This window comes from Saccostrea echinata, unplaced genomic scaffold, assembly GCF_033153115.1.
Source record: "Saccostrea echinata isolate AGI-Se365-2 ecotype Australia unplaced genomic scaffold, CSIRO_AGI_Sech_v1 ptg000105l, whole genome shotgun sequence".
Lineage (NCBI taxonomy): Eukaryota > Metazoa > Mollusca > Bivalvia > Ostreida > Ostreidae > Saccostrea > Saccostrea echinata.
The window spans coordinates 83,043-106,786 of record NW_026889854.1 but is presented as its reverse complement, the minus strand read 5'-3'; the positions used below and the strand labels follow the sequence as shown (position 1 = coordinate 106,786).

General features: G+C 33.7%; 1 protein-coding gene across 1 annotated transcript in view; it reads right to left on the bottom strand.

The window, feature by feature from the left end:
* LOC133177214 (uncharacterized) overlaps positions 1 to 23,744 on the bottom strand; it is a 46,147-nt gene that overhangs the window by 13,333 nt on the left and 9,070 nt on the right. The window contains exons 2-3 of the mRNA XM_061312294.1: positions 23,348 to 23,489; positions 1,579 to 1,734 (exon numbers count right to left, since the gene is read on the bottom strand). Of these exons, the coding sequence (XP_061168278.1) occupies positions 1,579 to 1,734; positions 23,348 to 23,489 (298 nt within the window). The remainder of the gene's footprint in view (positions 1 to 1,578; positions 1,735 to 23,347; positions 23,490 to 23,744) is intronic.

The following is a 23,744-nucleotide window of genomic DNA, read 5'->3' as shown; positions in this document are numbered from 1 at the left end:
GATTTAAAAATTAAAAAATGCAACCACAGTGACACAATATATGTCTGCATTACTGAAAAAATTATTTCTTGATTTCCTTTATATTCATATGTAAAACTGTTATCCCTTATTGTAGCCCCATGCTACCCCCAGGGACCATGATTTGAACAAATTTGAATCTGCACTATCTTAAGATGCTTGCATATTAATATGACTAATCATGGCCCTGTTCTTAACAAGAAGATTTTCAAAGAGATTTTTTCCTTTATGAACATGTAAAAGTTTAATCCCCTACTGTGGTCCTACCCTAATCACAGTGGCCATGATTTTAACAAACTTGAATCTTTATTATGTCAGGAAGCTTTCATACAAGTTTCATTTTATCTGGTTCACTGGTTTTCGAGGGAGATTTTTTTAAAACATTAATCCTATTCTAGCCTTTTCTTGATTATATCCCCTTTCAAGAGGGCGTGGCCTTCATTTGAACAAATTTGAGTCCCCTTCACTCAACGATATTGGATGAAATAGGTCCAATTGTTCTGATGAAGAATTTACAGACAGGTGGAAAGGTAGACGGACGGACAACGGACAAATTTCGCCAAAACATTTGAATGGTTGGTGCTAGGGCTTTCAAATTTCACATGTGTATTTCTAGTGAGAAGGCCTTCCTTGGGCACCATTAATTTTGACCATTTGAACTTGATCTTAATGTTTGACCTACTTTTATAAAACTCTATCCTTTTCCATATTTCTATGGTTGTTGTTAGGACTTTCATTTTTCACAGATATATTCCTCGATACACGACCTTACTTTGGGTACCAACATATTTGAATTGCTTTTGAGAAAGTTTAACCTTCGCTATAAGTTGCCATACGAGGACATCAGTGTTTCACAAGCACATCCTGTTTTCAATATGTTGATGTATAATGCATCAGAAAAGGGTGAGTTACATCAAGGTTTACGTGAGGTTTTACTCAGTGAAGCGATTCTCCCACCTGAAATTTAGTCGTCCACTGGATAGTTTGTACATGTCGCTGACGGCAATGTAATGACGTAAGCATCACCTCTTGGTCGAAAGTAACACTTAATACACAGATGAAACACGATTGTACAGAATTATTAATACAAGTATATGTGCTTTAGCTACTGGAAACAAATAGTGCCTTGTAGTTAAAAAAAAACCCCGGAAATCCTTGATGCTGAATAAAGGGGAAATATTTCAATTGTCCGCGTGTATCTCACTTATAGCTTTTCCATGTTAAAACATGGGTACTTCTTGGTATGTAAATGTTAAACACTAGTGTTTCTGAATGAGAGAATACCAGATTCTATCGTTTTTGTGCACTACCGACGCAATTGCAAGTGGCATGATTTAGTTAGCATTAGTTACGTAAATTTACAAGCGTCACAGAATGAAAAAGGACATCAATTATTTAGGATTTGTTATCAAGGCATTTCTTTGAAAAAGTAAGGGGACATTAATTAACAAGCGCTGTGCAAAGTTTCAGCTTTAGAAAATGGCTCATGTATGAGCTTTGAATTTACTCCTGTAACATATATTTCACCCGCAAAACAATAATACATTTAGCATTACTTACTATATATAGATCTGAGTATTTTCTTTGTCTGTTTGTCCCAGTAAGTTCTAGTTCTGATGGAGGGAAATTTCCAGCAGCAGAAACATAGAAGTCCCACGCCAAACAGCACGAGACTTACAATGGCGATCAACATGGCGGCCAACTCTAAGGGCGCCACTGAAACAGATGAAACTTCATTTAGATAACAAAGAGTGATAGTCAGATGTGTCATAAATCTTGTACTTTATATGACAATACCTATAACATATTCAGTGGGTATTTATTTGATATTCCATTGATATTATCCTACATATGTATATTATCGTCAAATGAATACTTTGAATAATTGTTTGTTGGAGTTGCATTATTATTAAATTTCATAATAAAACAATCTGATATCCAATTAACTGTAACTTAATTGTTCAAAAATGCTTTCATTAGACATGATGTTTAGCAAAATATTACTAAATGCCTCTCGCTATTAAAAATGTCAAGAGAAAATTAACTGTTTATAGACGGGGTCGCGTAAGGCCTCTACCGGAAGCCGCCGAGGTACTGTCTGAATTTAAGCTACTCTAAAGAAAAAGAGTGCTCTGATCGAAGGACACAACAAATCAAGCCAAAAAGTGATGCAAGGTTTTCTTCTAAACAGTTGAAAAAAAAATTGTTTCAATCGGACCATGGTATAAGGTCCAAACATTTTCATTTGATAATTTGTTACATTGTTAGATTTCAAAGAAGATGGGTGAACAAGGCGTTCAGAATGCCTATAGCTTCAGATATTAAAAAAATTATATTCAATTTGTGAATTAAGTATTTAAAGTAAAATTCTCATTATTGAAATTCATGAAATTATGATCAACAAAACTTTTCTGAGAAAAAAAGATCTCGGAAAAAATTATTCTTTTATTAAAAAAATAAAATGGTATTCGTGGGATTCGAACCCCCTTACAATAAAAATCCGAGGTATCATACTGCTTTGAGACTAACACGCTAACCACTACGCTACACAGCTCCTGATAAATAGTGGTATTTAAATCATGTTTGTGATATGACCCTTGACTTAATGGACTTCAAGTATTTCTCGGAAAGATGCGAATGCTTTGTCATAAAAGTGTACTTTTAAGGTATAGTGGGTCTTTGCTCCATGTTTTTGTAAACTAAAAAATGAATATTTTTATGCAAACTTTTAGGATTAACTTTCAAAAAAATGGAGCGAAGACCCACTCATATCGAAAAATTTTGTTAAAGTATGAGAAAATGATGCTTTTTGTCCTCTTTCGTGTGTGTATGCTATTTCGTAGGCAAATAATTTCAGTCTTTGTGAGATTTTTGTAAATTGTAGAGATTTTACATAAAGTATACTTTAATGTTAGTTGAAATATCAAAGAAAATTTCGATATAATTGAGATTTTATTTTTCACTTCATGTTTGTCGCACTATAGGCACTTCGCCCGCCTTGTTCACCCATCTTCTTTCATTTTAAGGTCAAATTTTCATAAATTGTTTTTTATGTTATTGTCATAACATATGAGAATCCACAAGATATTATTACGATTAAATATATTAATTTGTTCCGTGCTTCAGTGCTGTATCAGTACTTTGGTTATCTTTATGCGTCGATGTTAATATTGACTAATGTTTTCTTTTATTTTCTTTAATATCAAAATATTCCTCCACAAAGAAGTTTAAATTGTTAGAAATAAGAAATTCTGGTAAATAATTTATTTAATACTGAATTATACCAAAAACAAGATTTCTAGCTTTTCTTTTTTCTTTCTTTCTTTTTCTTTTCTTTTTTTCCTTTTTGTTGTTGTTTTCGGAAATATTAAAAATAAAATAGGTAAAATTCAATTAACCTTGACAGAGTCCAAGGTCGATGACAGATAATATTTAGTCTGGATTTGTAATGTGGAAGCACTTGATAGTACAAAAAGTATGACTAATGCATTTGGTAAGACAATCTTTGATCACACATACACACACACGGAGAGAGAGAGAGAATATACGTACTTTTTTTGTTTCCACTCTATGTCACCTGAAAGAATGATTAAGCTTTCGTTAGAGTTGCCATTCTTTTATCTCTGTGAAAACGTTTCTCAATTATTGATTCATATACATACATGTATACATTGTGTAACATAGAAAACGAAACATACAACATATCCCTTGACTTGATTCAACATCTAGAAAGTCATGCAGGTAAATATTCCAACGGCCTAAAGAGAGATCGATATAGGCATCCTACGGACATTCATTTTATACTACAAAATATCAACTCCTTCCCGCAAACTTTTTCATTTACACCACTGAGGTACAGTTCACATACGGGATATTTTTTTGAAAATAAAATTTGCATTTATTCTCCTCTGCCTTCAATTTCAGAGGAGATTATGTTCTAATTTGAATTTTTACTTGCTAGTTTTGTATATTCGTTTTTGTAAGTTTTTGTATAAAAGATACATATACATACATATACATGCATGTATAAAATGGGTTCTCGCTGGTGTTGTGATAAATTGTTAGAATTTGAAGAACGCTACCAAGATGCAGAATTGTAACGGATAGTGGTAACTTATTTCTGATTGATTTCATCTTTGAAACACCATCTCCAATGGAAAAAATAAAAAATCAGAATGCATTTCCAGAGACAGTCGATATACTGTCGTAACACATTACATGTATCTCAAAATAATGACCGACGGAAAATGGTTTGAAACCATCAGCAGAATCAGTAAAATTTGAATTTATTAATCTTTATTTAAAAATATTATTTACCCAAAGACTACGTCATAAAGATTTTAAAAACTCTTCTTAGAATAATTTAAAATAAATTCTATCTTACCCCTTTTTAAAGAAGTTAGTTCCAGATTAATGTGCGATGTTTCAGATCTGCTGACATTTACATTTTGACATAAGAAAACTTATGAATGACTCCTGTACTAAAGTGGCAGAATGTTTTTCCATTAAATCGTCTAAATATTGATTCCTCACTCCGCCTGTATTTGTGGATTTTGCACACTAGACAAGTCCTTGGAGTCAAAGAAAAAGTGTCACCTAATATTATGTTCCAGAAGAAATGAAGTCTATGTGTCTCCGTTGAATAGTGTTTCAATGACATATTCGATCTTAAAACATTAAAGTCTGGCATTCTTCATTCATTATTTTTCTCTTTTTGACATTGGCAGGTTTGTTTCATTCCAGACAGATTACTTTTTGCAAAAATCACAATGCTACTAGATATTAAAAACAGAATAAAACACACTCATGCCCCGAGGTGCCTTAATTCTTTAACATCGTAAGATACTAGTATTTTCTTCACTTTAAAAGCTTTCACCTCAAAAACTATATCGTAGTCATTACCTATTTTAATGATGCAAGAATATCACTACTTTTCCAAGTCATGACAAAACTCCAATGTTTTCTGTTAAACTGATGCATAATTAGATTTTCCTTGTATAGAACTATTGAAATTTTTACACTGATTTCTACTGCTCCAAATTTTCAACCACAGATTGTTCTATCAACATTTTTTTCACAATTCTTTAAAACCTAACTTTTAGAGTTGACGGAATCTTCATACAGAGCCAGGGACAGTCCTTTTATACATAATGCGAAATGAATTTTGCTTTCCTTCCAAAGCAAACTTGACCATAATTCATTTTATATTAAATAATGAAGAGAAGAGAGTATAGTAATTTGTTAGAACAGGTGACAGTGTGCTGGGAAGGGTGCCAATACGCTACGATACCTCTTTTAACAGCCTCAGTGGGCAACTCTAGGGAAAGTGATCACCAGAAGTAAACAACTAATATATCTGACTATTATTACGTCATCTTCTGCCGAGCTATTCCCAGACGTAATGCCGATTTGTATAGTATAATGATCTTTGTAGAAAATGACATTGACGAAGCCTGGCAATGTACACAAACATTCGACTTATGTTCAACCTTACATCATTTTGAGTTAAAATTCTGAAGTTGGTGTATTGTTCCATGAAATCGAGCTTTTTTCAATGTAGGAATCGTGATTCAAAATTGAAGCTTATTTCCATATGATCACCCAAAGTCAGTCCATTCATATCGACTTGAATTTTCAGGACACCCTGCTCAAAACTGAATTATCATCGATATATATATATATTGCAAGACAACTCAAGCTTGGAGGAAAACCCCTGTACATACCGGGTTTTACACGAAAGTGTTTTAAGAAAGTGAAAAGGTGTAAAGAAGCAAACAAAATATAAAAACTGTACAACTTGTTTACAATTATATTCAATTTTTTTCTCGGTCTTTGAACTTGATTGCAGAGAGAGAGAGAGAGAGAAGGAGAGAGAGAAAAAGTCGAGAAGTTGGATAGAACAAGTTCATACTGTTTCATGTGTTCGACGAATATATCAAACTTGTTGAACGGCCATGTTTTTGTTTTGCGTACCTATTTTTAATCATTTTATAACTGAATGTATTCTACACTCAGTTTTATCCTCGTGCTCACTTACTGTTTTGCTTCCACATTTCGTTAGTGTAGGAATGTCGTTAGAATACATTTTAATTTTCTTAATTCTCTCCATGAGACCCCGAGGTTTGAAATTTTGCAATTTTCAGGATGACCATAATATTCGCTACTTACGAAAAATACACAGACTTTAATGTACGTCAAAATATTTTTCACCGTCATTGAAACATTAAAGTATCACTGCATAAGTACATGTTTACTGTTTAGGAATTTATAAATCATTACCTCTTACAAAATTTAACGGATCTATAGAAATCATTTGTTGACTCAAAAGCAAAAAAAAAAATCATTTGAAATAAAGACATCACAGAGTTAACCTCATCTGTTTCATACTTGAATGTTTTGCTGATTTTAAACGTTAATGCCAACTAACAACTAGAGTATAGGACAATAGAGACGAATTCAGCTTTTTATCGCCACCTTCCTCATTTAAATAGTAACATTCAATTATCACCTATATCTGCTTTTTACCTCTCCCAGCTGATTCGATACGCAAGAGCATGCTCAATTTTTAAACCAAGTCAGGCTATTAACAAATAAGTTGATGTAACAGGGCCAATTTCGTTTAAGTCAGCATTCCGCAAATTGTAGGATCGTTATATTGATTCCTTTTGCAAACACAGCATATTTTCGGGTCGTATTTTGACTGGCATTTTTCATACCAATTGTTAGGCCATTGTGTTTAATACTTATTTTTACTACGGATAATTCCGTTTACCTGATCAGTAATGATGGCTTACAGGTGACAGGGGAGGCTTTCTCCAGGGGTCCGGGGGTTTTGGGGTTTTTTCCCTGTTCACACAGTTTGTGTTGTTATACATGTAGGATTCATTGTAATTAATCATGATTCACTATCTTCACCCTCATCCTTGACGAAATAAATAAAATAGGACATCACTGAAACTTTAAAGTAGTTTTAGTTGTGCGACTGGGCAGTACCTCCCAAAGCATTTTTCATGGTCATATTTCATTCAAGTAGTTTTGGGAAATGATTTTATAAGTGTTGCGGATTTAGCTATGTTCTCATTTTACGATTCAGCTGCATTGGACCTTGACCACTGAGTATTATTTAGCTTGTTTTACACATAGGCTCTCTCTATTTAAATTAGTGAATTAAAATAAATGTACTTCTACAAGACCCGCAACTTTCATCATTTTAGTCCAGTCCAAGTACTCAGATTTTGACTTGTGCATGTTAAAAATATTTCTAGACAAAATTACTGATCATCTGAAACTGTAAACTCTTTAAAAATACGTATCATAGTTCGAAACTAGCACAGTTTTTAACTTTAGGCACTTCAAGGGACGAAAATGGAGGCAAGTTTCAGGACTTGCTGATTGTATGATAAAGGGGTACAGCATTTCTTTTTTTTTTTAAATTTTACTGAATTATATAGGGAGCTCATATGGTCTTATAGTTGTCGCTAAGGACGGTCTTCTTCTAATCATTGTCGTTGAGTGTCACTTTCCCCTTTTTAAGTCACCTCAGTCACAAAGGTGACCCATTGCGATCTGTTTCGTCCGTCGTCTTGCGTTGTTTGTCGCCAGTTAACATTTGAACATTTTCAGCTTCTTCTCTGAAACCACTGATCCAATTTCAAATAATTTTGGCATAAAACATCTATGACTTTGAGATGGGATGTTAAGGCTAGGGTTAGGGCTGGAGTTAGGGTTGGGATTACGATGTTAGGTTTAGGGCTAGGGCTAGCCTTAGGGTTGGGGTACGCTGTCGGATTTGTGTTGAGTTAGGGTTATCGTTAAAAGTAGGGTTAGGGTTAAGCTGAAAGGGGTAAGAACTAGAGTTAGGGGTAGGGTTAAGCTCTTAAGGTTTGACTTACGGCTAGGGTGAGGGCTTACGCTGTTAGGGTTACAGTGCAAGGGTTAGGGTTAGATTAATAGGGTGAGGGTTAGAGCTGGGGATGAACGGGTTAGGGTTAAAACTAGGGTTAGGCTTAATACTAGAGTTAGGGTTAGGTTTAAGGTGGTTAGGGTTACACTTAGCGCTAGGGTTAGGGCTTAGGTTAGGGGTAGTCTTTAGGGCTAGGGTTAAGATTTAAAAAAAAAGAAAGACCAAGACACCGGCGGATCGGTGCCAGAGGCGATTAGTTATAACAGAGAGAAAAGAACCTCGGAAAGTCTCCGCCACCGGTGACCGGTTGCAGAGGCGCAAACATCGTTAAAATAGTCCCTTAGGTAGCATGCACTAAATTAAAAAAAATAGACTAACTCCTTTAGGTAGCACACGCTAAAGCGTGCGACACCTCCATCGCCGGCGGACCGACGATGAAGGTCGGGAGTCCAGCTCCCTGCCGTTAAGAGAAACCTCTCCCCCCTCAGTACCCTTAAGACTAAGTCCCTTACACGTCTGCGGCCTAGTCTTCCAGGCCGACACCACCCAGTCACATATGCACTCTGGCAACGACTCTCAGGTGAGAGATCCTATGCTAGAAGCGACTCAGTGTGTCCCTTCGCCGACCACGAACTGTATATTGTAGTTATGATGAGCAAGGGTGCCTCTTCAAAAATTGTGAAATTTACGGCCCCAGGGCCAGGGGTACTGGTGTTGGGGGAGGAGCTGTACTTGATTATATAACGAAAATACTTAAATTCTTTGAAAAATCTTCTTTTCTGCTCATGGGTAATTAGCAAACAAATTAAATGCATAGTTTTAATGAGCAAGGAGACCTTCCGCCTTCACAGGATTTGATCACGTGACCGACCAACTTCATTTCCCAGAGAAGTTTTTAAACTTGTTATTTATTTCTGAAATAATGAATATGCATTAAGTTTTTGAACATTTTCTCCTCTGCTCCTAAGTATTAGGTAGATTTATTAAGTGCATAGTATGATGAGCAAGGGTGCATCTTCAATAATTTTGAAATTTGCCCAGGGTCTGGGGTGATCGAAGTCGACCACTTGGTCAAGAGATTTGTACAAGAATTTTTATAATATATTATACAAAAAAGAACTCTCATAGTTCTTAATAGTCAGGTAAAAACTTGTTATTTATAGATAAATAAAAATGAGACAAATCTTATCTTACCTTATCTTTGTACATTAAATGTTCTTCATAGACCAAGAGAGGCCAATGTGAGAGGAAATGAGATGGGTTTAACAATAGTGTTCAAACACTATTGTTCTGTTTAGTTTACAATTAATAGTTACAAATGGGGCCAGGTACAGGCAACTAAAAAGATCCCTAGATCAAGTTTAAAATTTATTAAGGAGCACTAGACTAATTATGTTGTTGCTCCCTTATCATTATATTTCTTGCTTTGGGAAACATAGTTCATCTTTCAGTTTGTATTATTTTATATTTCTATGGATCTTTTACAGTGTTGTATTATACTGAGGTGACCGTTAAGGCCCTTGTGCCAATTTTTTAAACTTTTCAAGGTCTTTTCTCGAATTTCTACATATAAAAAGTCAGTTGTACCCATTTATGTCCAATGTAGGCCCATTTCTTGGTTCCAATACGCTATATATTCTAATATACCTTGATTACCTTGATTACTTGTTATTGTTTCAACCTCTAAACTCAATGTATTATTCCATACCTTGTAAGCATTAGATGTTGAGAGAGAAAAAAATCTTTTTAAAAAAAGATAAGGTTCTCTTGTTAACTTCAAATTAACTTCCACCCCTACAAATAAACAGTCTCATATTTAGAGCATAGATTTAATCAATCGAAACGAACAAAAACAGTAATGGTTTTTTTCTGTTTCCAAAGAATTCATTTCCTTTTTATTGAAATATAGGTGATTTAGCATGTACTTATCAACCTAATGATCTCGGCAAAACTTGACCCTGATGTGAGCTACCATGATTCATTCTTCTTGAATTATCACATCCAAAAATAGAATTATCAGACTGTGGTTTCTTTTTTTCCCCCTTTTTCGATAACCATTCAGCCCCATGGAAAGCAATTTCAGTTGGGAATTGCACTGAAGTGGCAAAGTTTTCAATTTTGCACCCCCCCCCCCATCTTGAAAGAACGTCGTCTTCGTTACACGCGTTTGTACGTGTGATTAGGTTAAAAATTGCCTTGACGAAGGTCCTCCTCAATCATAAATTTGTGAAGCTTGAATCGCAATGAATACAATAATCTTTAATATTAAGGATGAGATATTGATCTAGTTTAATGAACTTGGTACTGTCGACTTAAGCCTATCAACTCTGAAGTGATATCCATATATATATTAAGGGGATTGAATTTGATACATTGCTAAGTTTGATTAGATGGAGAACATAAACAGGTTTTTAACCGTCATTATTCTATCAAATACATGTACAGGGAGTGTTCGAATCGACAGAATTTATTCGCACACGTGTCAACAAAGTTGAAATAGTTTTCAAGCCAATCACTTGAATTATTTCATTGCACTAGTCGGTTATTCTTATAACATCACTAGGAATGGCAGCAGTGATAAATATTAGCACTTATCAGATGACATAAATAGATAATAATAGTATTAATGATACTCCCCCGCTCACAGAAATCAAATCTAATAAGCTATGACTTCAGTACTGATCAAATTACATAATACGGTTTTCCTCATGTGTTTGTCAAGTTCTACGCCTACAAAATAATGAGTATGATACAGTCTATAAGGAATAGCATTCTCTCTGTCATATCTATTAAAGGAGCAGCGGAGCACCTGACCAGTAGGGTTCAATTTTACTGTTGAGTGGTGAAAAACCAATTATATATAATACATACAATGTACTTGTACTATAGTAATAGTAGAAAAATTAGGAATCTATAGCAAAGACATGTATCTAATTCATGTAAAATGAAAAGATGTTCATGTAAAAAATTACTATTGGCGATTCTAGATTACTCATTAAAGATAGAAAATAAGGAGCTGTATTCTACAAATAGCTGTGTTCGTATATGTTCATAGCAGATTTACACAGGTTATATCTGGGTTGTTTGTATATCATTAAGCAGACCAAGACTATCAAAGATGTTTGAAATCAAATATGGAGATAACGAACGGTAATCAAACTCAAAAAAGCCATAGAAAAAATACAAATCAAAAGCAGAGCAAACAGGGACCTCTCCTCTAAAGACATGGGATCACGTGCGTTGGAGGAGTAAGAAATCCCAGAATTTATATATTACTATAACAGAATTACGCAGGCCATCAGGGATGTTAGAAAATAATCCTCCAGAATCTATATACATTTATTACTATAGCTGATTTACCGAGTCTATGAGGGATGTTAGATAATAATCCTCCGGAATTTATATATTACTTTACTAGTAGTAGATTTACCCACACTATCAGGGATGGTTGACAATAATCCCAGAATTTATACATGTATTTTACCATACACATATATAGTAGGATTAATCAGGTTGTTAAGGATGATAGGAAATAATCCCCAAATTTATGTTACAAATTTATGTTACAAATTGCAAAAATTTAACAGGCAAAAGTACAACTGTAAAAATGTGATGGATATTATGAACTGTATGACTTGTCCGCGATGACATTCTTTCTTCGTGTATTCTACTTGTATAATTCTTCATGTTGGCCCTAATCTCTTTTGACTTCCGCTGTTTCAACATCGGGTTTGCTTTTATAATGAATTTTTCCCCTCTGTAGGTGCTTGTCCTTGAGTTCAAATCGTGCTATATTAATCATTACTCCGTAATCTGATCCATTTCTGCATCTCATCTATTCTTAATAAATCAGCTCTTTCGAGAGTTATTATCACAAAATTCAAATTGGAGAGAGTGATTAGTTTAGAATTAAACATGTTGATAAAGCGTTTGTTTCCGCCGGGATAACTTATCATACCAATATCCATTGCAAAGAAGATGGGCGAACATTTCTATAGCTTCAAATGAATGAAAATCAAATTCAATTTGCAAAAAAAAAAAAAAAAAAAAAACAAGAAAAAAAACCATATAGAGCAAAGTTCTAATCATTAAAAAGTATGAAATTATTATTATCATTTCCTATCTTCATTTCGATACTTATTTCGTCACCAGTGTATAACGTTAATGCCACATTTTTAGCTCACCTGCACGAAGTTGGAGCTTTTTTAATACCGTCGGTATCGATGTTCCAAGTTTTTTTTTCTTTTCAAGTATATTCATGCCCTATATTAATCAGAGTCGCCTGATCTATTGTGTTTCCTTCTCACCAGTCAGGTTTCAGATGTTGCATTTTCAGCTAAAGAATGTCCAGGTTAATGTTTTCAAAGCAGGTTAAAGTTTTGGAGCAGTGCTCCGGCAGCTATGAGCACTTGTTGACCAGCCATGCTTCATGAAGCATCTTCGGATGCACACTATCAGACTTGCTTCAGATGCTGGATCTGACCTACATTTTCTTGAAGAGTGATCAGGTTAAAGATTTTGGAGAAAACCTGCACCGATGATGCTTCTAGGGTTGCGCAATAGCAGAAAGGGATCTTACTACTTACATTTTCCGACTTTTCTTTTTAAAAAAAAAAATTTACAATTTAAAAACACAAAAAAAATCTTTCACATAAAATAAATGTCATAAATGTTCTCCCAAAAAATGTTGCAATTGGTTATTTGATGCCTTTATTAACATTTATGCTATTTCATTTATGATTTGACGTTGCAAAAACGCAATTATCCCCTTTTAAATTTGTGTACTCCAGAAAAATAGGGAAGAAGGTATATTTAAATTTTCAATTATCACGTGACTGGAAAATGTGCAGTATAAATTATTTTCATATTTTTTGGAAGATAAGATGTTTATCCACAACATATCACAATTTCATAATATTTCTTGATGGGCTGAAAAACAGCTTTATTGAAACTCCTCCTTTACTACAGATTTATAAACTTTTAAATTACGTTAATTCGTAACTTTTAAGTATGATTACAGAAAATTACATTGAATTGTCTTTTTTCAGATAAAAACAGCACACAAACAGAACGCTCTTATTGTAGTGTTTCATAAATAACACCATAAAAGACAAAACCCTTTGTACTGCATTTATGTCTTTCGGGAATAAATATTCATTAAAACAAGTTCGTGTACAGCATGTATCTCGCTTTAAGCTTCGAAAATATTGATAATTTTCTTTTAAAAGTAAACTTTACGTTATTTTTTAATTACAACGTCAAAAAAAAAAATTGAAATTTTCGGATCACGTCACTTCCAGTCTGCACACAGTTGTACTGTTCTACTGTGTGACCTACATTGTATAAGTGCAATTTTTATATGCAATATGAAGATAACGAACAGTAATCAAGTTAAAAGTGAAAAGTTGAAACAATACAAAATGGGAACAAAGCAAACACGGACCTGTAAAAACATCAGAGGTGGGATCAGGTGCCATGGAGAAGTGAGCACCCTTTGTCGATCTGTCACACCCGCCGAACGGCAAGCGAAAAAAATTGTAGACAATTCATCGTAAAAATAATGGCCTAACAAGTTGTATGAAGAATGTCAGTCAACGTTCGATTTAATGATAGAATGTACTTTGATTACAAGGTCATTGTATCGACCATAGAATTTGCGAAATGTTGACTTTAAACAAGACTATTGATATCCTTTTATCGTCAACTTATTTGTAAATAGCTTGCCTAGTTTATAAATTGTCCGTATGTAGAACATGCTCTTGCGTATCAAAGCAACTGAGAGACATAAACTCCATATGCAGGAGATAATGGCACATTGCTACTTAAATAAGGGAAGTTGACGATAGAAAATTTGAAGTCATCACGTTTATCATAAAGTTTTGTTGTAAATTTGCCATTTATGTCTTTTAAATATCCAAATATGGAACAAATATGTCAGACTCTGTGCTCTTTTATTTCGAGTTCAAATGGATATATCGAATCGAAGTAGGAATGAAAATGAATATTGTTAATTGATAATTGATACAACGTCGTCGACATATCCATATGTAGAAGTTTTTAATAAATTCTGCTTCATATGAATACAAAAATACGCCTGCTAACAACAGTTCACAATTAATAGCCATGGGAATTACAACAAAGACTTGATCTCGAAATACTACATGAATATTGTCAATCAGAAACTCAAGCATCTTTTAATATCAACTTCGGAGTAATTGTGTGCACAACCAAAATTTAAACAAAATAATTTTGCAGATTTACGACTTCCATTTTTATTGAAAAAGCAGCCGTCTATGATGTCAAAAAGCCTGAACTTTAATTTATCGTAGGGAATGTTTGAATAAAGTGTCGAAAAGTCAAACTTTTTGATGCTATTGAATTTGGTAAAATTCATATTTTCTAAACGTTTCTTGGACTTTTTTGATATCCACATCCGATTAAAATCACTTCTCGAAGATATTGCACAGTACTCCTGAAGTTTCTTCTTCATTGCTGTTAATATTTTAGTGAGGAGTAAAGAAAGAGGCTTGGTAGAACATTTTATATAGACAACATTGTTCTTCTACCCTCCCTTTAATTTACATGTCATTATGCTTGTCTGGATTAAGTTTTTCAAGTGTTGATATCAGAAAAGTTCAATATAGGTTTATTTATACCCTCAGAAAAAGATGCACTTTAACCACCAAAGGTAAGGGAAAAACTCGCGTGCTAGACGTTCCTTTACTATTGCCAATAAACTGGAGAAGTAAATGGGCTTGTGATTCTTTGTTTGTGAAAACTCAAGCCTAATCGCGCTGATGACATGCCAGTGTCCCATTATATGATATGGTGGTTTCTGAGATTTCAGGGAATGAAAGTGCAACAATCTACTTAGAGGTCTGTGGTGTCTGAGAAACATAACGGTTACAGAGAAAAAAAGTGTCAGCTCTTCAACAGTGCATCGATTATAATATTAGATAAACAGTCTTTTTATATCACCTATGTTTTCAAAATATTATGCTGCTTTTTCATTTATTTCTTTATTTATTTGTGAGTGGGGGGGTCTTGATTTTTCAACAAATTAGCATTGAGAGAGAGAGAAAAAAAATAGGAGCTCCTTAACAAATGGCTTGCCTTCGTTTCAACTCATCACATTTTTCTTGATCAGAAACTGCTAGCATTTTTGTATTTAGAATTTCAATAAAATCTAGGACCTGTCTTTTGCACTTACAAAGTAATTTCATGGGCAACACGGATGCATTTTCATTGCATATTTTCATATTGAAAACAATTAGTACATGTATTTGCCTAGTTAAAGAGAAAGTAAAGAACTGAATTTTATAGCTCCGTGAAAAAAATGGTCATACATAAGATAACATCATTTGATTGATTGATTTTTTTTTTACATCCCGTTCGAGAACTTTTCACTCATATAGAGACTTCACCATATACCGATGAAGGGCTTCAAATTTAGACCTTAACTCGGCACTCACGGCCATGAGCAGTGAGGGATCTTTATCGTGCCAACGCCTGCCGTTAGACGAGGCCTCGGTTTTTAAGATCTCATCCGAAGGACCCGCAACTTTCACTTCAAAGAGCCGAGAGCCTGGCGAAGGAACAGTTGCTACCTTTTTTATCGACTCAGGTCAGTCGCGGCTGGGGCTGGAACCCACGACCTCCCGATCACGGAGCGAGCGCTCTAGCGAATGAGCTACGTCGTGCCATCATTTGAACATAATGGAACAGATCTAAAGATCTATTAACATAATGGAACGAATATAGAGATATGTTTAATGAGCCTCGGGACAGCATTTCCGGTGTTGACAATATTACAGTACCAAGGACAATTAAGTACTAGATCGAAACTAGTGTTCTTTGAGAGAGAGAGAGAGAGAGCAAAATATTTTGGTTGAATGTACCCATAAGATCTTGAACAAAAAAACCCTCTTCTCAAAAAGAAAAACTCAGAGGAAAAAACTTAAATATGATTGCTAACTCAAGTATGTATGATTTACTTCAAAGAAATAAAACTGATTCTTCTTTGTGAATATATCTTATTGATTATGGACCTACTTTACTGTTGTTGTTTTTTTTCAAGACGAGATAATGCATTTGATTAGGTTTATGAATGTCTCTCTGCCAAAAATTTCCCCTTAGTGTTTTTCTTTGTACAGTATTGAAGCGCTTAAAAAAAACTTGGTAAATAGTATAAGCAGTCTGTACCAGTATTCATACAAGTAGCGTAGTTGCTATGAAAACGGAATGACCAGCTTTTTCCATCGTCAACTTTCCATATTTACGTAGCAATATTCCACAATCACCTGCCTATGGTGTTCATGTCTCCCAACTGACTCGATGCTAATTGTACCGAGTACGATAACGTTTTAAACAGAGGCTTGCTATTGACAAATAAGTTGATCTTGCAGGGTTCTCGTGTTTAGTCAGCATTTTACAAATTCTATGGTCGATGCAATGACTATATTTGCAAATCTTACCTATCATTTGATTGTGTTTGATTGTATTTTGACTGACATGTTTTCCACCAATTGTTAGGCCATTGTTTTTTACCATTCTTATTTCGGATTACTCTGTTTACCTGATCAGTACAGAGAACTCATGGCTAGTGTGACCGATCGACAAGGCTTACGGTACTTGGCACCTAATTCCACCTCTGTTTGTTCAGAGGTCCGTGATTTTGCCCTGTTCATGATTTATATTCTGTACTGGATTTATGATATTGATCACTGTTCGTTATCTTTACCTTTTACATCATAAATCTTTATATTATATAGGTATTTATCTTGGAAATTAAAGACTCTTATCACGATCGATAACCATTTTCTTTTCAACATAGATTTGTAAAATGAAGCTGGGTGCTTCACTGTTTCAAAAAAGATAGTATCGTATTAAGGCATTAAGTAAGTTAAAAGAGAATGCATATGACAGTGAAGCATGCATTTTCATTCTTAAACCATTACAGGTTTCATAAAAAGCAAAATTCTGTATTTTTTATCGTAGTTTGCGATGGTATCAAATAATATCCCTTATTCCTAAGATTCCATGTCCTTGCCTTGTCTATACCGTGATTTAGATTAGAGTTCTTTAAACGTTTATACTTTGGAGAACAATGCCTATTACAAGGTTTCTTCCATCAAACAATAGTTCTAGTGTACAGTTTATTCCAATGTGAGTGTACCCTCACAACATTATACAAAAAGACTACTAAATGCAGTCAGAGACTTTTTCCTCGCAGTTTACTTGTATTGTCCAATTTCCCAAGTGCACAAATTATAAAAAAAAATCGATTACATCCTATTTATTGAACTTGCTAGTAGCTTGTAAAATTGTTTCTGAAGGAAACATAAATAAATTGACCCACATGGGTTTTCCTGACAAAAAAATAATACAGACATATAAAGTTTATTATAGTAAATGCAGTTTACTACAGTGTACATGTATATGGTAAAATTCACAGTTCACTTTCTAAGAATGAAATTCTTCAAAATCACGTTTCATCTATAAGCAATGGTAACTTTCATTCATATGTCGACTCTATATATATTAAAGTCAACTCGAAATAAAAGACACCACAGAGTGCATGACAAACAAGATGATTCAGCTTTTCCATCGTCCATTTTCCTTATCTATCTAGTAATATTCGAATATTACCTGCATGAGGTGTTTAATGTCTCCCAACTGATTCAGCACGAAAGAGCATGCTATAAGTACGATCAATTTTTAAACCAAAGTAGGCTACTGACAGAAAAGTTGAGTCACGGGATTTCTACAACCTGATTTATAGTCAGTATTTCGTAAATTCTATGGACGTTTTAATGACCTTGTTTGCAATATACCTTTTTATTGGGTGGAATTTTTTGACTGACATATTCCGTACATTGTTAGGCCTTTGTTTCATACTAAACTTTGACTACGGAATATTCCGTCTACCTGATCAATACATAGGGCTCACGGCGAGTGTGACCTGTCGACAGAGGATGCTTACTCCTCCTGGGCACTTGCTCCACTATGAAATTTCGAGGGGTGCGTGTTTTTATCCTGTTCACAGAATTGTATTGTTTATAGGTAGTTTTTTTTTTTTAGATCAATCACTGTTCGTTATTTTCACCTTTTCCATACTACATGTAAATCAAAGATTCAAAATGTCTGCTATAGTAAATAAAATTGTCCAAGTGTTTTGCCATATTTTAAGTATTTTAATGCTTTGCCAAGCTTTTTTATTCAGAGTGTTATGTTTCCTATATTTCAATTGAATTTATTGAAAGTAAAGGTAATATTGCTTGTAACTACATATAGTCTCTTCCAATCTAGCATCATTGATGAATGTATTGGAAACTCAAAAAAGTTCAAGATAAAAGCCTCATGGTGATCGTAGTAAATCAAGCTTATTTCAAGCTTGCTGTGTATCCAACTTTCGCATATTTCAAGCTTACTATGTATTAAACTATCGAATTAAACCAAGCGTACAATGTATTCAACTATCGCAGTAAATCAAGTTTATTTAAAGTTTACTATGTAATCAACTAAATCAAGGTTATTTCAAGCTTACTATGTATTCAACTATCGCAGTAAATCAAGCTTACTACGTCTTCAACTACCGCAGGAAATCAAGCTATTTCAAACTTTCTATACAATTACAACTATCGCAGTAAATCAAGCTTATTTCTAGCTTACTTTACAATTTTCAGAAATTGTGAAATCTCTCTAGGCGATACATTTATCAAGTTTAAAGTTTCTTTATTATAAAAAAAAAACTATGTCGACTTTCAAATTAAGTAATAAACCTTCAAAGACCAGCTAATATTTTTTTTATCCCGATGCTTATTGTCATGTGCAATATCCTTTGCAATATATATGTAACAGGTATTCATCAGTATATTGCTTTTAGTGAACGCGAGGTATAATTTCCACTCTAGAGCGAATTTAATTCCGCAGAGCATTGTACTTTTATCATTAGTACACGTTCTTTCATACATGTATACATTTTTTCAACGATTCGTTACATTTTTTTAAGGAAGATGTCATTATGTTGATAAACAAGGAACTCTACGAATGTGATGAAAAGTTTTATAGAGGAAATCGGAGTAACTATAATAAGTACCCTTTACCTGAGAAATATCACACAGATTTTCATAATTCAATAAATATGCAAATCTGTGTGATTTCGGTAATCATTCAATACTAAGAATTTACACTCTATTTTGTGTAAATGCTGTCATTATTTAAATGTTAAGCTTTTCCTATTAAACATGTTTCTTAATAATCTGGTGGAATAGTAGTACAAGTAGACAAAGATGGAAAATTTGTTGTTTTTATGCTCCCGTAATCGAATTTTAGGGGGCATTTAATTTTTGCCTTGTCCGTCCGTCTGTCTGTTTCTCTATCTGTCCGCAAAAACTTTTCATTGGTAAGAACTAGTTCTTTCATATTTCACATGTGTATTTCTTGTGATAAGACTTTCTTGGGGGTACCAAATTTGACCTCTTACATTGACCATGGAGTTATACCCACTTTAAAAAAACTTTAACCTTTGCCACAGCTTTTGAATGCTTGGTGCTAGGGCTCTCATACTTCAGATGTGTATTCCTTGTGACAAGACCTTCCTTGAGAATTAATATATTTTTTATCTTAACGTTGTAGTTTGACCTACTTTTGAAAATCTAACTTTGGCCATAACTTTTGAACGGTTAGTGCTATGGCTGTCATATTTCTCAAATGCATTCCTTGTGACAAGGCATTTTCTTAATTGCAAATATTTTTCAGTCATGACGTTAACCTTCGAGTTAATAACGTTAACCTTCACCATAATTTCTGAATTGTTGCTGCAAGGGCTGTTATATTTCACAGGTGCATTCCTTGTGACAAGGCCTTTTCTTTAGTACCGAGTTTTGCCTATTTTCGAAGAGCGTTAACCTTGACCATAATATCTGAATGGTTGCTGCTAGGGCTTTATGTTTCACAGGTGTATTCCTTGTGACAGGACCTTTCTTTGGGTAACAACGTTTTTGATATCTTGATCTTGGAGTTTCACTTGCATTTGGGAAACTTTAGGCTGTGCCATGAGCTGTCATACGGGGGTATCAGTGTTTCACAAAAACATCTTGTTTTTATTGTTGTTTATTTATTTCTTAAGCCATATGGCTTAACAAATCACATTATCAATAGACAATTGCAGAATAAAGAACCCTTAATGCAGAAGTAATGCATTATACATACATGAAATATTTTAACATACTATTGGTTTTACATAACATTGTTTCTATTTGATATTTAAATAAAATATTTAGTTAACAGTAAGTTAATCTCTTTCTGAAGAAATTTCAATATATCCCTTAATTCATTAACATTTTCAGTTGATAACTGTTGTAAAAGTTTATACGTACTCCGCGTATACCCATACGTTACTTTTTATAAGCAATTCCTCTACTCAAGATAAAGTGAGCATTTCATTATAAAATGGTACTCATCTTCAACCTCCAAATGACAAAAATTATATCATTTCACATTCTGTTAAAATAAGTTTGTAAGATTTTGACAATACCAAATTTCTCCAAACCTTAATGAAAGCAGTAGTTTATTTTTCATTATATATTCTGCATTAAGACATGTTTCAGTTTGCTCAAGCATATCTTGGCAGATATCCTTTGCTACACAATTCACTGATTCGAATAACTTTAACCAAAATTTGATAATGCGAATTTTCTTTTGAATAAAAAGTGATAAAATACGAAGATCATAATAGATCATCAATGACGAGGTATATTTTCTTACTTTCAACATAATTTTAAGATATTCTAAATGTATTTTTGTAACTCGATACACTACCTACATACATGTAAGTATCGAGTAAAGATAAACGAGCAAGGTAATTAAAATGGACATTTTTCAGTGATTTCAGAAGCCTAAAACATACATTTCCTTCTTTCAGAAGCCTATGACATCTTATATCTAGAAAAAATAACCTGTATAGGAGAGTGTAAGACCAAGATAAGTAAATTGATTGACAACTTCAACTTCCTTGTCATCATTTTGGTTCAGCCGTCCAGATTTCCTAGAACTAGTTTTACTTACATTTACAGATAATTCTCTAATCGTTACTATATGAGTAAAGTACAGTAGGCATTTTTTTGTAATCCATGAAGAGAATCAGGAAGTAAAACTAGTTGTCCAAAGGATATCATCTGCAAACATCTATTTATCTTTCAAGTATATAGAATCCTATATAGAGACATTATCAATGTTTCAATTTTTGCGCCTCTGTAATACTCTGTTTAATGGTGAAACTCTACTTAATTAAGTGGGCTTTTTTTATTTTGTTGTTTTATTTTGTTTTTGTGGTGTCATATCAAATGATTCCACTTTATATTTCTAATGAAATTGTTGAATTCTATTTTCTATTATCATTTTAATTCGCATACGCTGAGACAAGAGATAGAATCTATTGAAGTAAATCTGTAACATCTATCTATGTCTAATTAATATAGTCTAAAATGTATCATATAATTAATACAGCACATCTGAACTAAAACCAATAGTCTTACTCTTTGTAAACCATTGGATGGTAGACGAGATGCCATGTAGGTCGACAGAAGCGTAGATTCCCACAGCACATTCGCTTTCAAAAATGTAAAACATGACTGGCATCATATATAATCCTTCCCTGGGGACTTGTGACATTCAATGATTCACTTAATGGTTTATGCACACCCTTTATGGTCCCTGAGGATTTTAACAACAATTAACTCAGACCCGGGCACCTTGCATGAACAATCAATGGATGTGACGGGATGAGACCAGTGTCGCCTAATGAATACAGGGGATTTTTAGCTGTTCTTCATGAGAATATTTACTTGATTACAAGCTGTTTGTCTGTGAACGACATTTTGACACAAGTAACAGCTTCTAAAATGTTTGCATAGCAAAAGTTATTCATTTTTTCAAGAAGAATATGGAAATCTTTATACGACACCAATAAATTTTTTCCCAGGTTTGATTTTTGAAAGAAAACTTTGTAAAATAGAGGAAAAAAAAACACCTAGACATGGGCGCAGGTACTTTTGACACTCACAGTTGTACGGAGAAGAAAATGCTACAGCGCACATGATTGGTCATTAAAAGAAAAGACTTGTTATATTTTTGACAAGTGAAATAAAGGTGATAAAAATCTCGTATCAAGACTTAGGCTACTTTGAGATATATAGGAGTTACAGGTAAAAATTTGAGGGGAGGATGCACTTCGGTTAGAGAGTTTCATTTGGTGCTGAACGCACCTAGTTGTTAACAAATGGAATTTGAAAGTAAAAGTGCTGCAGCACGGTATATTTTTTCTGGCATGTTTTGTTTTGCAAAATCTCGAAGTTTCACGGCAAGAAAGTCATTTGCCCAAAATTTCATATATGAATCAGTTACAGGGGCTCAACTTTGTTTGGAAGTCCATGGGAAAACATTTGGTGGTGTTCGTCCAAATGTATCATTTTACTTTCATTTTCTATATCTGTTCTAAAATAATATGCAAATATCGGAAAGGTGCTAGGGATTTGCCAAGTGTTTCTTATGTTGAATCGTAATCAAAGAAATAATATTAGGCGAAAAAAAAAATTAAATAATAGGGTGTTGCATGTATTGCTATTTGGGGATATTAGTTTTAAAACTTAAATTTAAATTTAAAATAAAACAGTGATAGGTTATGTTTCATGATATATTTTATATAAAACTACTACTATTCAAGCTTTCCATCTACAGGTAGATATATAAAGTTTTTAAAAAAGTAGTTACCATCAAAACACCTGGGGCATGGACCGCCATTTCTCCATTTCTTTTAAAATATGGAATCGACAAACTTTTTTCTATTAATGTTTTATGATAAGCTTTACAAGGTATCCATTTGGTAATCTTTTCCTCTGTATCAGCTACAATATTCACAAATATTTTGTATTTGTCTGATATTGAGTATATAAAAATCTTTTTAAATAATTTGTATATCATGAATATATATAATACTTTTACTTAAGCTGATCAACTATATAGAAAGTTGAAAAAAAGGTGCGTTTCCATGTCTTTTGAAAAAAGAAAATATGACCATTACGAACAAGAATTAAACAACAATTCAAGGAAGTGACATTTCATGAATGACACCCCCTTTTTTAAATTTACAAGGTCGATTGCTTTAAGAGTAGATGGCAGTTTCATCCGAAAATATATTCCTGGTTGATAGTTTTACACCTTGTGCCACTTGTGCAGAAAAGAAGCCCTGCAGAAATAGCTTTCTGAAATCTAAAACATACATACATCAACACATGATGTGAACACTTTTTAATTGTTGTTCGCAATCCAAGATTAGAATTTCGCTATATTTTATTGTGACAGTTATATTGGTGATTTGCTGGTACAATCTCAACAGTGTTCTATATACTGCACCGTATCACTCACAATCTGTAACCGGCAGACAAGCAGCTGGTGTGTTATCACCCGCAGTCCCACAAGGAATAGTGGGTGTATGTCCAGAACTAAAACTAGGGTAATGTTTCTCTTCTTTTTTCCCATTCCATTGATTGATTGGTCTCGTGATACCCTGGAGAAATCACGAGTGCTTTTTAATTAGACAAATAAATGATGCTTTATACTTACTAATGCAGATCCGTGTCACTTAAGTCATTAATTGAATTGATTTGTAAAGGTTTTTCCTAGAATTTCTGTGTTATTAAAAAAGATATCAAAAATACATTAAAATTCACAAAAAATATTAAATTCTTTTCCAAACTTTGCTATGCTATGTCCCATAATTATTGAAATTTGTTTTAATTACATATTCAATAGCGAAATTGTG